This window comes from Gouania willdenowi, chromosome 6 (genome assembly GCF_900634775.1).
Source record: "Gouania willdenowi chromosome 6, fGouWil2.1, whole genome shotgun sequence".
Taxonomy (NCBI): Eukaryota; Metazoa; Chordata; class Actinopteri; order Blenniiformes; family Gobiesocidae; genus Gouania; species Gouania willdenowi.
This window is the reverse complement of record NC_041049.1, coordinates 53,152,302-53,167,369: the sequence shown is the minus strand read 5'-3', so window position 1 is coordinate 53,167,369 and position 15,068 is coordinate 53,152,302. Positions and strand designations below refer to the sequence as shown.

Genomic DNA, 15,068 nt, shown 5'->3' with positions numbered 1-15,068 from the left:
GCTACAGTGGTGGAAATCCACAAAAATGCCAAAAAAAAAGCTGTGGTTTGATTTTCCCACCACTCCCACTGTGTTCTTCATCCTTCACTCGACGCTCCCTATTGGCAGAGGTATAGACGATGAATTTGTGTAATTTCTGTCCAGTAATCCTGAGGTATAAGAAATACCACCGGTGCAGATTGTGACTGAAGACTGAGAGCAAACGAGATAAAAAAAAAAAAAAAAAAAAGAGGAAACATGCTATCTAAGCAAACTGTCAAACTGTACAAAGAACATTTCCAGTCGAATACTCATTTCATGTTCTTCTATCGCCATCTACTTCGTTTTTTTTTTCTTTCTGACTGTATCTCTTAAGCAGTAAAATAATTATATTATAATACAAATGTTTATAAAATAGCAGCACACTCAAGTGACACATCACGACTAGGTAATGTTATTTTTTTTTTTGTATAAATGAAACAAATTCATAGCTTTTAGCAGCGCAAAAAGACAACAATAAAATATTGACACTTTATGTTGATGTCTTCACACCTCCTCCTCTGTCCTCTCTTCACTTTGGAATACAGTATCTCTAAATCTTAAAAAAAAAAAAAAAAAAAAAAAAACCATTTGCGGGTCTGGTCACCCCATAAAATATATCAAACACAAATGGACAAGGTGGTTTCAATATATAACACATGCAACAGTAAATTTCAGGAAAGAAAATCACAACTATTACATTTGGGAGAGAGCTTACATCAGGCAAACAGAGGCAAAAAAATAAAAATATGGGGTCATACCAAATATTCAAATGGGGGAAATTTTGGCAAATGATCAAATTGCTCAGTTTTACTGAATGACATCAGATCCCCACATTTTCTCTTCAGACGACTGATAAACATACACTCAGCAAATACACATACCCTCAAAAAAAAAAAAAAAAAAAAAAAAAAGATAAAAACACCAAACAATAACTCAGACACATCTCTGTGTCCAATCAGATCAAAGAGGAAATCGTTGGTCTTTTGTGCTGTTGTCTGCTTGGCTGTGAATCCCCCCCACCGCCCCCCCCACACACACACTCTCCACCCCTGACAATGATTTGAAGCAGCAAAGCTCACAGCGGACACCTGTGTTCACTGGCAGACGATCGGCCTGAATCCACCCCGACACAAGCCAGCACCATAAAAACGAAAAGAAGAAGAAGAAGAAACGACCGAGCAGCCACTGCAGCACACATCAGATCAGGTGGTTACTAACAAAGGCTTGGTGCTGTCTTTAACATTGCAAACCTTTATGTTCTTGTAAGAACTTGTGCAAATACTGGATTTTTTTTTTTTTTTTTGTTTAATCACCACCAGTTTTTGTAGCTTCTCGTGGCTCTCTGTGGCCGTGCTGCAGATAAATAAAGAAAAAAAATTCAAGTAAAAACCTAGATTTATCAACAATAGGAAAACCAAATAGATCTAAGCTCAGTGTAGGTACTTTTCAAATCATATTGGCTTTTTTTTCTTTTTTGATTAGGTCAAATAGAAATGGTCCGACTTCCCACAAACAGGAATGTTTTACTTGTGTTTTTCGGTCAGGAATGTCCTCTCATTGTATGTCTGGGAAAGCCTTTTTAAAAGTTCTGCATGACATGCGTATAAGTCTGTGATGATTGGGAATCCAGCCCTACAAAGTAAACCAAAGGAAAGGCTTTTAAGGAAAAAAAACAAAAAAAAAAAACTAAGAAAACATCCATTCACCTCCAATCGCCACCCAACGCTTTTTCACTTTATGTTTCTCCTGGGGAGCATGTTCTCAAAGTGCTTTGCCATTGAAATCATATAGGGAAGCTGAAAACAACCCTATGTGGGACTCCAGATGCATTGACAGTTTATTATCAACCCTCTAACCCTCTCCCACCCGCAACCCCGCCCTTATCAAGGTACTTTCACAACGTTTGACAGCATTAAGTCAAAGTTCCTCAAGCGAGTTCCACATCAGAAACACCCCAGACGATTCTTTGATCACTCAACCGTGTCCTCGTAGATATCCGTTAATAATGTTGATTCCACCCAAAATGCGCAGGCATCTGTGGGTCATTGTGAGGCTTTCTCGTGTGTCCTTTCTGTTCATCTTCCCTCATCCAGCCAAGGCAGCACACTCCTGCAACATCAAATTTGTCTCCGTCCAACCATCCTCATGCTGATGTTCTTGGTTTGCCAAATGTCTGCCAGTATTCTCCCTCCTCACTCAGCTCATCCTGGGTCTCGTTTCTCTTTTTCCTAAAAAGGAGCTCCAACTTCTGAAAGGAACGACCAGTGTTTCCACATGTGCCGTACATGCTCTCAACAGCCTTTCACAACGAAGGAAACATATTGTAGCAACGTGAGGAAGCAGTGTCTGTGGTATTTCATCATGACTGTGGCAGTGATAAACAGACACCTCGTATAACCTCGGAAATAAAATACCTTCGGAACAAAAAATAAAATAAAACAAAAGTTCTCGCAAAGAACACGAGCTCAGCTTCCATGTCCCTTTGCTCACTTCCTCCCGCGCCAAAAACGTCTCTCTGCAGAGAGCCGATTATTGGCTAACATCGGCCAACAAACATATCGTTAACGCTTGGAGGAGAAGGCAGTAATCTAGCATATGCCCTGTTCCATGGGTGGATGATTCATGTGGAGACTGGGCTTTTCTCCACCATCCGTTCAACCTAAAAACTGTGAATTCTACAAAACTTCACTCAAGTGCCTCACACTGCTTATCTGGAGACAAAACCATGTATAACATTCACCGCCCCACGCACGCACCCGCTGTACATCATTCACGTCTACTACAAACAAACACTAACATAGCACACACATGCAGGCATCCACGCACCACACAAGCAGCCTGACATACGGAGCTTATTCATCTCTAATATTCAGTTCCAAAATATATCCAATAATAATATTTCTAATACTAGTAATGATCAGTATCCCCTCTAGCTCTCGCCCTGGCAGTAGAACCCTCTAACTTTGTGCCTCAGACCTCACCCGCATGTGGGCATCTGACGGCCGTACAAAAGTCTGCTCTTACATGGACCACTATATGGAAATAGTGATGATACCTTTAAAGAACCAAATAAAGGGGGGAAATGACCCTCCCCCCACTGTGATCACATGTATGCATTCTCCACAATTTCAACAATAACAGCCTCATTAGCAAGCTATACTCCAAATATAACTTAAAGGTGATGCAATACAATCAATGGGAGAATGCAAATATTATTGGTTTCCCTTCTGTTTATCCAAGGCACCGCAGAGCTTCATTTTGTATCAAATTTTGATTCTTTTTGACCAGAACATCATCAAAAATAGTTTCCCGTGCAGGTGTTTTTTTAACAGAAAATCTACGAAAACAAAACAAAAACTAGCAAGCATTGTTCTTTTTTTCCTTTAAAGGGCTTGTGTTTATACATTTTTTGTTTTTTTGTGGAGTTTTTTTTTCTGCTTTTAAAACATTGGGGTTTTTTTTTTTTCTTTTAAATGATGCTTTAAATTTTCCTCCTTTTTTCGTCGAATCCTGTGCAAAGATGTCCTCTGTTGGTTCACAAGTTGACATCGCGGACATCTGTCGGGGTGGAGGATTGATCGAGCTCGTCCAGGCCTTTGCCGTTGGTGCCTCTCTGAGTCTGCTGCTGTTGCTGCTGGTGCTGCTGGTGCTGTCGTCCTTCTCTTAAGCTGCTCACCAACACTCTTTCAATCTGCTTCTGGCACTCTTTGAGAACGTCCTGTAACGCAGAATAAATGGAAAGAAACCTGTTAATCACTATAATGTATAGTCACAGACTATATGTTCAGATTCAGTGTAGAAATTAATATTTGTGCATCTTGGATTGTGTAATTACAGTTAATACATTTCTAACAGAGGAATGGAAGTCCACCTTTTATTATATCCCATACAAAACTCAGGCGAAGGTAAATCTATTTTTGGAATAACATTTTCAAAGATAGAAAAACTTCATAAAATAAATTAAAGAAAAATGCAACACCTTAAGGTTAAATGCAGGAGTTTAATGCAGGCTTCTGAATTACCGTTCATCTATATTTGCTTCGATATGGATGTATTTTAAATCGATCCGAGAATTGCGCAACGTAATATCGCGATAAATCGCAGAATATTTTTTTCAGCACCCCTACTCAGTACGACTGCGGAGGGATTTTAAATGACCCCTGACTTTCTAGTAACTCCCACTGCTGCCAACAATGAGACAAGGGCCAGACCAGTGCATTACATCAGCCCGCCACAGTTTTGCTCCATCCACGCCTCCCAAAACAGTCCTCACGTGTGAGTCTCCTATCCCAACCACCCACATCTCCCTTCACTTTTGCCATTCCCAAACACACACACACACACACACGCAGAAAAAACACCCAAACAGAAGTCGCCTTGACAACAGCAGTTTAAAACACAGGTAGTATTAAAGCTATGTTAATTACATCCACCTCCTCTGGGAACACAAAGGTGGTGTTTTTCTAATGAGAGCCAGTCTGTGTGCCTGCCTGCCTGCAGGGGATCTATTCGAGACGCGGCCGCCTCGGCTTTCACCATCAAAGGCTACCAGAGCAATCTGAGAATCCACCTGGGAGACGAACCCCTCAACAGCAACCGAGGCCTCATATCCTTTCCTGATGGAAGGGTTGAGAGAGGGGGCAGCGCGGAGCAGGAAGACAGGGGTAACTCCCAGGGGAGGTGGAGGGCTAAGGTAGAAGAGTGTTGAATGGGGTGTTAGCAAGCACAGTGGAGAGAGGTCAAACTGTTTAAAGGTGGGGAACAGTGATGTTAGTCATTCATAATCTTCAGCAGCAAGAGGATATGGCTGCTATGCTGCAAGCTAATATGAAAGTTCCTGTCAGCAGAAGCACATGGGGAGGTTATAGCGCGCCCTGGTGGAGAGCATGAGGTACTAGAACACTGCTGATGCATTTAGGGTCCCCCGACTTAAAGCATTGCATGCATCTGTGGGAGTGTCCACACAGAGTGAGTGAGATGGGTGAAAGTTTAGAGGTTGCAGAGCACCGAGACATTCTTCAGGATTTTACAGCTAATTCAAACCTGATGGGCCACAATCCATGGCCCCTGGTGCCGCTGGGCCTTGATAAAACAAGAACTAAGCCTTGGTTCACGTCTGAATTGCTCTGAGGGAGCTGCACGGGGCTGAGTGACTAAAGGTCACACAATGGGAGGTCAAACAGCATGACACAGCACAGGGTAAAGTGTGTGCCATGTTGTCAAAGGGAAGCTGTGTGATTTAAATCAAACTTTTACCTTTGGAGGCATGTTGACGTTTTGCACATATGGGAAAGATTATTGGAGATCTAATTTTTTAAAGACTGCACTGACTACACAAATAAATGTAAGTCGTAAATCTTACATTTGCATAAATGTACATGTATGTCCATTTTTGTTGTTGTTGTTGTTACGGCTTGTAATAAGCACCAGTATATTTTGTCTAACAATCCATTGAGGCGATCGTGTGTAAGGGAGGCTGGACTCACTCAGGCACTTTGCCTTGGGGAGAACACTTTCCTCAACAATGAGTCCAACATGGTGGAAACCTGAGCAGTGCCGGTCCCCTAATCTTCTCCAGAGGGCGGCCGCAAAACTTAGGGCAGTGCGCACTCACACATGCACAAAAACCTTCCCACCACCATGTGCCCCACTGGTCATAAAAACTCAATTCCTGTGAGAAAATTAAGTAAAGCGCAGAACATGTAAAGGAACTGCCTGTGTCTTACCACAAGAATGCAGGCCTCTTAAAAGACATCCTCCCCCTGCCTCTGCTGCTCTAAAGAGCAGCAGTTCAGATCCCATGCCAAGCCCCATGGGCTTTATCTGAGAACCTTTAATGACTTCAGTGTGTGACTACTGAGCGCACCAATGCTGTTTTTTTAGAGAAACTAAGGGTCTTTGGACAATGGGGGGTCGAGAGCACTGAATAAACCTGCCATGGGAGGGAGAGCCACACTGAAGCATCTTATTTTTACAGCCTCCAACCGGAAAACACATGACAACATCAGATCCTCCTTTGCTGTTGCAGTTTGCCGAGTGCCCCGCCTCAAATGTCCGGCGAACAGTCGCTCTGACAAATCAATACGTGCGGGGGCGTCTTTTGTGACACTGGCAGCTGGTGGAAGTCGTGCAGACGGACAAAACCGAGAGGAAGAAATGTGTGAAGCCGAGGAATGCATTTCAACTGCTGACTTTACCACACAAGACTGCATTAGCTACTCTGGGAGGACTTGGTGGTCTAACAGCTGAAACACACAGTTTGGATCACAAACAGCATCCAGAGCCTGGCACTCATCACATGACTTCAAGTTCCATAGAGGAGAATAGATAATGTGACATTTCTATTTTGAAGCACTTATCTGCTGAATCATCAGTTGATTGTTACTCTTATTAAAGACGTCTTTGTTGAAGGATTTAGCTTCAGACAGTGTGTTTTATTTCTTATCTTTTCTGTCCTTTTTGGTCATATTCAGCTACACATTATTTTCCCAGTGGTCCAAGATGGTGGCCTGACCCTATCCCATTTCCACAGGAAAACCACAACATCTGTGAAGCACAAACACCAATAGCATCAGTGGGAGGAGGAGGAGGGAGCTTTGGCAATGATGTTGTTGGCCTCAGTAGATGCAGAAGTTGCTGCAACTTGGTGTGCCTTCATCATTAGCTTGGCTCTGAGGTAGACCAGTGTCAACAAGCCCCGACTCTAATGGCCAGAATCAGAGACAGTGTGATGATTGTACCAAAGTACAGTCCACGATTGATGCTACGCTCCATGATTGCAGCAAACTGATTCCTCTTTTCCATTCAGTGAACAATAAAACACCTAACACAGAACAATATCTGTGAAATGCACTGAGGCCCTTTAATTACACAACAACTTTAAATTTGTTTCTAGCAATTCAACCACTAACAGCTTTTGCTTGGCTTCAAACTACCCCCCCCCCCCCATATGTTGAACTAGGAAGGATGCCCTCTGCTTTGCCTTCACTGTTTACCAGCCAGAGCTTGTCTGCTTCCAGGAATCTAAGAAGTTGATCACAGAGACACAGAGTGACTTAATTCCCTCAAGTGTGAGACCTTGCAGCAGAAACACAGCGAGGCCCCTGTGCTGCCCAGATCTGCTATTTGTTTTTCCTCCGCTGTCGAGCGAGACTTCACACAGCTCACACCAGAGGGAGCCATGCTTTCCAGCAGGGATGCACTATGGACCATAGAGGGGACGAGAGAGGGTTGATTGTTGCAAGGGAGGCATGACACCCCTTTTCACACTTTAGCAGCTTTCTTGCTCCTCCTCTACTGCCTCCTTCGGGAGCAGAAATGAACACACCGTAGCTAAAGCCTGAAAATACCAGCCACAGGTTTACAGTATCTGCTGCATGTGAACCCTGCACGCATTGACTCCAGCGTTGGTATAAGTTCTGATATTACTGACCAATAAACGTATTCTTAGTGTTTAGAATTGAATTAAATGGGACAAATACAGATTCTCCCAACAGAAACTAAAAAAAACCACTTCACTTATAGGCATACAGTCCTGTTCTCCTTAACTGTTGTGTACTACCAATTGCAGAGTCACATTCAACAGACCCTAAAGGCAAGTATCTGCAGGGTTAACATGCACTCACCACTGTAGCGTTCACCGTACCCATGCAGTAATGCACTCCTATTAACTGAGCGTTCAGTGTAAGCTCACACAAATGGAATCAAAAAGAATTCAATCTTCCAAATTCTGCAAACTGTGACAGAATTCCCCAAATGTTCCCCTTTGAATCAGTAACCGTCACACAAATGCCCACACAATTCTAGCATCTGTATTGTTACCAAGATGAAATGTCACACAATAAAAAGTTCCAGAATAAAGTGTAGTGAGCAGGCAACCTTGACCTTAAACCAGTTTATGAGAAGTCAGTTTTTATTTAATTTGATCACTTCTTGTTTCAGAAAGAAATAGTCTTAAACAGGAATCTGACAGTATAAAATAAACTTACCACTTCTGTGTTTGTAATTTTGGCAAGTAGGTCTGTAAAATTGTCTCCCCATTGTGACTTATCAGTTGAATCCAACTGCAGACCGCAGATCGCTGCCCCGACGCTTCCTGTGGCGATCATGGAGGGAGGGTACATGGCAAATCCAAAATCTGTAAGGAGAAGAAATAAAAACAGAGGTGAATTGTGCTGTTGACTGAAACATTTGTACAATAGCTGATTGGTTGTTGCGTAACATAAAGCAGAAATTCAAAATATGTGATTCCATTGATTATTGGTTTAACATTCCATCAATTAAATCTGAGAAAAAAAATGTTTTATTTATAAATTGAACATTTGAAGTTATGTGTGACTGTCCATATTCCTCTGAGACACAACACTATGATTTGGTAATCTATAGCAATCAGCTAATAAATACTGCTTCTATTGCTCTGGGCTTGAACACAGCACTCGCTAATGACCAGGGGCCTTGATAATGAGGGTTCACTTGGCTTGTAAAGGAGCTGAAAAGCAACCACCCTTGCCTGCTCCACAATCCCAACCCCCTTTCCCCAGGCCGGCCCCTTTTCTTCCATCTCCTGAGTAAATCGTGTGCTCCCTGAAAAAAGCCCCATAGCGCTTGGAAAAGGAGGAATAAAGAGGCTCAGTGCCTTTGCCAATGCGCACTGCTGTAGGTCTTTTTCCACGTGTGGTCACAGGCGTGCGTCTCAAAGACCAATAACCTTGTTAGCTCCCCTCACTGTCATTCATAATGCAAATGAGACAGCTTGTGAACGGGCCAGAAGCCCGAAAAGGCAAGGCAACTGGCATACACAGGGAGAGAGCAAGTGGAAGGGGGACAGACACAGCCATTACACACACACATACACACACACTCAAACTTTCTCTGTTTGTCTCTTTATGTCTTGCTCAACTCCTACCTTTCCCCCTGGACAACACATGGCCTGCTTAGATGGGACGCTGAATGGCGCACATGCCCCAGTCTTTGTTGCTACAACAGGCAGTGGTTTGCATTGGCGACACTCCTATCTTTTAGCATATTAATAGAGTGGCTGGTCTGTGAGAGGGGAAGGCAGAAGAGTGAGACTCCATTGTCCAGAGTCATCACCTCATTTCACCCAATTGAGAGACACAGCTTCCATCCCCTCTTTGCTGATACCAATTCACTGAGGCAGGGTGGACAAAAGCTTTGGCTGGACATGAGGCCAGGGGTCGGCGGGAGGGGAAAGATGAAGAGGGACGGATGGATGGTATGGCGACAAGGCAATGAGGAGAAAAGAGGGGGAAAGTGGTGGGCGTGGTGAGAGGGGAGAGGGGGTAGACAACTCCATGACACATCACTCTTAAGTCTGTGTCCAGACTCTTGTGAGGTTTTGGAAGAAGAAAAGAGACGCCCTTCAGTGACCCTCACCTCCTGCCTTCCATCTGAAGCGCCCCCCCACCAGCATTTCTGTTCCTGGGCCACCAATGGACCAGAGGAGTGGGCAGTGGGGGCAATGATGGGGAGGCGGGGGGGGAGAGCCTTCACATTAACATATTGTCATATTAAATTTCAAAGCAAACGGCATGCCATGCCTCTTAAGAAGATTTTTCTTCCTCTTTTTTTAATATCAGAAATCAAAGAGGTGGGTCTCTTTGATAGCAGCAAAGCCAGTCACTGCCTCTTTAACATGCGCAGCGAGGCGCTTTCTCATCTTGTGGGCTCAGTGTTGACAAATAAATGAACTTATTATACACCCCTGTGTGAGCCGCTGGGTCTCTGCCAAGGGGCGATTTATTAAAGACAGTCCCGAGCCAAGAGGAAAGAGCACACAAAGCCCCCCAGCATTACATCACTGCTGTAAGAACACAACTTTGTATGGAGGGCCTGAGAGGACAAAGACATACACACATCTACTGTAAGTGTGCAGAATGACAGGCAGGGCTGAGACACCTTGGAGACACAAGCGAAAAAACAATGCACACACACACACACACACACACACACACACACACACACACACACACACACACGCACACACACACACACACACACACACACACACACACACACACACACACACACACACACACACACAGACACACACACACACACACACACAGACAGACTGAAGGAGACAGATGCAGGTTTGTAGGCAGGCAGTGGGGAGCAAGCTGATTTTTTTGCGATCTAGACAAGACGGGCCTGTAGTAGAACAAGGACGTGCGCGTGCAGCCGGTGCGAGTTGATGCTGCAGCCTGGTGATTACTGCATGTGGGGCAAAGAATGGCTGTATTTTAGGAGCCCCTCATTGATATTCATGTTAAGGATAAACGGTGTGTATAGCTGAGTGGCGACGGCGGCGATGGAAAAGCACCCTGCGAGCAGCAGCCCGGCCTGCACGCCTCTCACCCCCTCAATGGCCCTTTCTCCTCCCTGTGCCCCCTCGTCTTCATTCCTCCATGTTTCTAACCAATGATATGTCATTCTCAGTCCACTGGTCATGCTGTCTGCTGCCCTACATGGCCTGCTCCTTCTGGGTGGCTGTAGTGAGCAGCATGCATATTAAAAATGTAAATTAATTAAAGTGGGATACTTGACCAGCGGCCAAATGTAAAAAGTAAAACAGTTTTCATTGTTTCAGCCGTAACACATGGAGGCGCTATAAACCATTTTTGTTTTTTTTTCATAAATGCGGAGCTTATTGACCTTTTTGAACCCTGGACCTGTTGACTAGATGTTTTAAAAAACAATAAAAAAATTGTGGAAATGGGATGATATGACATGGTTTGAAGTCAAAACAACTTCCAGTGGAGAAACACTCAGACACTTTCGACCAGAAACCAAAGGTAACAGGCAGAAAAGCTGGTCTGAAAAAGTAAATTCACTACTAGTAAACAAGCCATATAGTCTTCATGTTTGCTATTTTTCTTTTATTATGCTTTATTTGCTTTCGTCTGATTCACTGTTTCATAATAATATCCCTTTGTTGTGTTCAACGTTATGCACTTTTTAAAAAAAAGACAAATCTTGCACCAAACATGGGAAAGACGTGCATTTGAGTAGACTTTAATTTACCCATAAAATCATCTGCAGTTTACAGTCTAGTAGTTTCTTTACCCCGATTGTTGTTCGAGAACCATTACCAGCAACGTGTTAAAAACCTTTTGATTATAAGACCAAAGCAATGGTTCATTTTACGAGAGGTCTTCATCTTGTTTGGACTTATATTTCAATGCTTTTCTGCTAACAATCTAAATGCTTTACTTTAATTCAAGCCCTCTTGTAAAAGTCAGATAAGAGTTTCTACATCAGAGGACCACAAAGACAAAAGCATGACAAAAAAACCCAGCCAACCCTAAAGTTGACTTTTCTTCCCATGACAAATATTTGTCTTAGTGGTTAACATGACCTCTGAGGTAAACAGCCGAACAATCTTTTGAGTTTTGAACCTTTTAACATTGAACTTTAAAACCTCTGCCTTCAATTTTTCAGTTTGACTCATCTCATCAAAGCATTTAAAGCATTTTTTGCTGATTGCACAAGCAAGATAAAATACCAATATTAAAGACAGGCCACTATGATTCATTGTGTGTGTCCCGTTTAAAAGCACCCACTTTCCTGAACCTCCTTCCTGCCTCATCTGTTGACAATGCAGCCAGGACCGGACGTGATTCCTCACATGTCCAAGCATATCAACACGTGATAATTTGTCAGAGGAGGTGGCAAATTTTCCAGAGTCCTGACTCATCCCACATGAAGAGGATATTATGTAAACAAACACCAATGAAGACCTTTTTATTGACCACATCTGAGATGACTCATCTGTCTGTAGAATGCTGAACAGAGACTGGAGGGGATTTCACTTGGACAGGAGGCTTCATGAGGAGCATTCCTACCTCTGAGGGAATGAAACTGAGTGCACAAACAAGAGGGTGCCTGTGAATTCTTGTGCAGAAATGTACTGGTCAGTTCTGTGTGGAAATACATTGCTCTCTCTAGAATTCGACGTGCTAAGCTTTGGGGCAAATATCTGGTCCAACTATTTCCCACAGAATGGCGTGAATGCTCTCGGTAAATAAGGTATTTGTTTAGGTCGACTAAAACGTGCAGTGTTGATATTTGGTGACATCTTAAGCGGGGTACACACATTAAGACTAGGATGGCAATTTCCAGATTATCTTTTGTCTTATAAGATTATCCTGTGGTCTGAGGTGTGTTAAGAGTGAATTTGTCCTGATAAATGGCTCTGAGACGGGACAAGGCCAACAATCGTAGATATTTGCAAGTATTTACAACTAAAACTCCTCGAGTTTGTGGAGAAACCTTTCGACTCCCGATTCTTGTGCAATCAAGAAGCAAACTGACTGAGAAACACCGTGATGCTGCGTTCCAGGTACTTCAAAACTTGGCATTTCAGAGTTCAGCGTCAGCACATCGAAATATCGCAAACAAGGCTCACCGCTATAATATTAGATTTTTTCACCTAACTTTACCGAGTAGGAGCTCTGACTTCAGGTAGTGTTCCAAGTCACTTTTTCAAGTAGGAGGTTGGAGAATCCCAAATTCTGTGTTGCTTGAAACGCATCATTAAATCAGGTTGTTAGATGTCATTTGATCACGTGAGATTTCTGTCTTGGAGGAAGGTCAACGGTGGGACAAAATCGTTCTGTGTTAAGATAATCGGAGTTCACCACATCTTCATGTGTGAGGTCTGCAGCAGAAACAATGTCTACCATTTTGAAATGGTCCCACTTTATCTCATAAAATGATTTATTTTAGTTGGGATCTCCACTCCTATCGTGTCCTTTGGGATGATTTACAATTGGCTCAATTCCAGAATTTTCTTTTGATCAACTTCTATGACTATTGTCACCACTCATGCATACCATTACAGAGATGGGTACTGGTTAGAATAAAAAAAAAAAAGAATCCCAGCCAATAAGGCAAGAAGACAGAGCTCAATAACCGCAGCAGACAGGTCGGGGTGCATCTGTCTGCCCCATGCACCCCGTCCATTCTCCCACTTTACCTCAATTGAATAAGAATAGAAGAGGAAGCTTGGAGTGCTTGGTGTCTGTGTGCAGGAATGGAGGTTGATAATCTCCCTTAATGAGCTTGTTTCTGAGCTATTATCCAGCGGCCTGCCTCAGGGAAATGCTGGTGTTTCCTATCAAGTGGCCCAGCATCGCAGACCCTCACATGGCTCTGCATATGAAATGTAAGGACCAAGCCTTTTGTCTCCTTTCTCCTAGCTAGTAGCTGAGCCCCTGAGCCATTTGCATAGCTCTGAATGGACCAACCAATGTTATTAATTAATACAGAGCCAGCCTGTGCCACCTGACAAAATCCCACCGAGTGGCCCGAACGGAACTGTTTCATCAAAAGAGAAAACCATTAGGAAGGAGAGGCCTAATTCTCCACTTCTCCTCATCGCCCTTGTTCGCTTTAAGACTGAGAGCAATGGCTTCATGCAAGTTTTCTTTTTTTTTTATAATACACAGACGTTGGTGGTGGGAGTCAAGGTGGCTTGAATGAGATAGCATGAAATAAGGAAGGCCACAGGTGACCCGTTGTCAACCGCCTTGCAAATGTAAATCCTGCTGAGAGATCTGCTCCTTCAGCCCCGTCTTTACCTTCTCAACTTTGCTGGAAGGATCTCTCAAGGAGGATTCTCACCAGATAACCGAAAGATTTATGGCTGGGAACGTTCCACAAACGGGGGGGTTTCAGATTCCCTGAGATCTTTTTTTTTACAATTTGCTCCCACTTTAAGCAAGTCTGAGCAGAGTGTACACAGATAAACGGCCTGTTGCAGATCTACACCGATCTGCCCACCATCTCTCTCTCTCCTGAAGCAAAAAAATTCAGGGAGATGATCCGGGAGGCTCTTAAATATATTTCCACTGCCTCATTGAAGTAATTAGGAACAAAGTGCAAGCTTTTTAAAGTGTCGCTTTGAGAATAGGTCCCATCACTGACACATTGTTCCTCACGTTGTTCCTTTGGCACAAACTTAGGGTCGAGACAATGCGAGCAAACGTACGTGAAAATTGAGACGTAATAAATGAAAAAGACATTTTCTTTCTAAAGCTTTCTAAGCATAAATTTTGCACAAAGACTTTTTCCACCCGATAATAACATCAAAGATTGTCTTATGTTGTAAATACCTGTCGGTTTCTTTGTATCTATTCATCATAGCATACACACGCCTCTGAAAGATGTCAGCACAGGGAGCTATTTCCCATGGGGGGTGTAGTTAACATTCCTGTTTGTGGCCCGCAAAAAAAGAAGCAGTTAGAGGTGGGAGTCACCCAGTGTGAGAAAGAAAGGCATGCAAAACAACATTATTACCCATGAATTGCACAGTGTCACCTCAGTAGGTGTTAGGCTAAAGCCCAACGAGCGGTAAAGTCTACTGCTTTCCAGTCAGACTGAAGAACTAAAGAAATGTGTCCCATGTAGAATCTCAACATTGGTCCATTATTGCAGGTGTAAAAACATAAGAGCGAAGAGATGAAAAGTAGGCCATCATGGGAATGAGATATGAGAATACGCCATGCCAAAGGTTTGGTTCAACTACAATACACTCAACATGCTTCTGCCCCTCCACCTCACCATCTACTTATATCAAGTTAAAGGCCTTCTGCTCTCCTCGTGACTCAAGGACTGTTTGATCCTAAAGGAACAATTGACCTCAAGAGCTGAGAGACAATGGGTTTACCTCCCTCCACCCCAGTGAAATCTTCTTTTTACAGGGTGCAACGTGGGAATGCTCCTCCATTGGTCTAACCCTGCTTTGAAGTGTTACTGGATGCTGCGGAAGGCACTGAAATGTCTCTAAAACACGGACCAAAGAGCAGCCTCAGAAAGGACAGACGATTGATGTCCAACCTAAGATCCCAGTGCTAAAAGGTCTTCCGTGTCACAGGAGAATCATTTGTCACTGAGGGAATTGTGTCCACAGGGTTTCAGCTTGTTGTGACCGACACACTGAGCAGGACGTAGAGCCTCAGATTTTCTGCTTCAAAATTGCCCCAATTCTAATACAGAATTGACTAATTCAAATATAATTTCCGTGC

General features: G+C 43.3%; 1 protein-coding gene across 2 annotated transcripts in view; it reads right to left on the bottom strand.

The window, feature by feature from the left end:
* Positions 1–1,278: 1,278 nt before the first annotated feature.
* The window catches only part of ccnd2a (cyclin D2, a), a 194,406-nt gene continuing 180,616 nt past the window's right edge, over positions 1,279–15,068 (bottom strand). For both annotated transcript variants that reach the window (XM_028449094.1, XM_028449093.1), the window contains 2 exons: positions 8,010–8,158; positions 1,279–3,739 (listed from right to left, as the gene is read on the bottom strand). In XM_028449094.1, the coding sequence (XP_028304895.1) occupies positions 3,557–3,739; positions 8,010–8,158 (332 nt within the window). In that variant the 3' untranslated portion in view covers positions 1,279–3,556. The remainder of the gene's footprint in view (positions 3,740–8,009; positions 8,159–15,068) is intronic.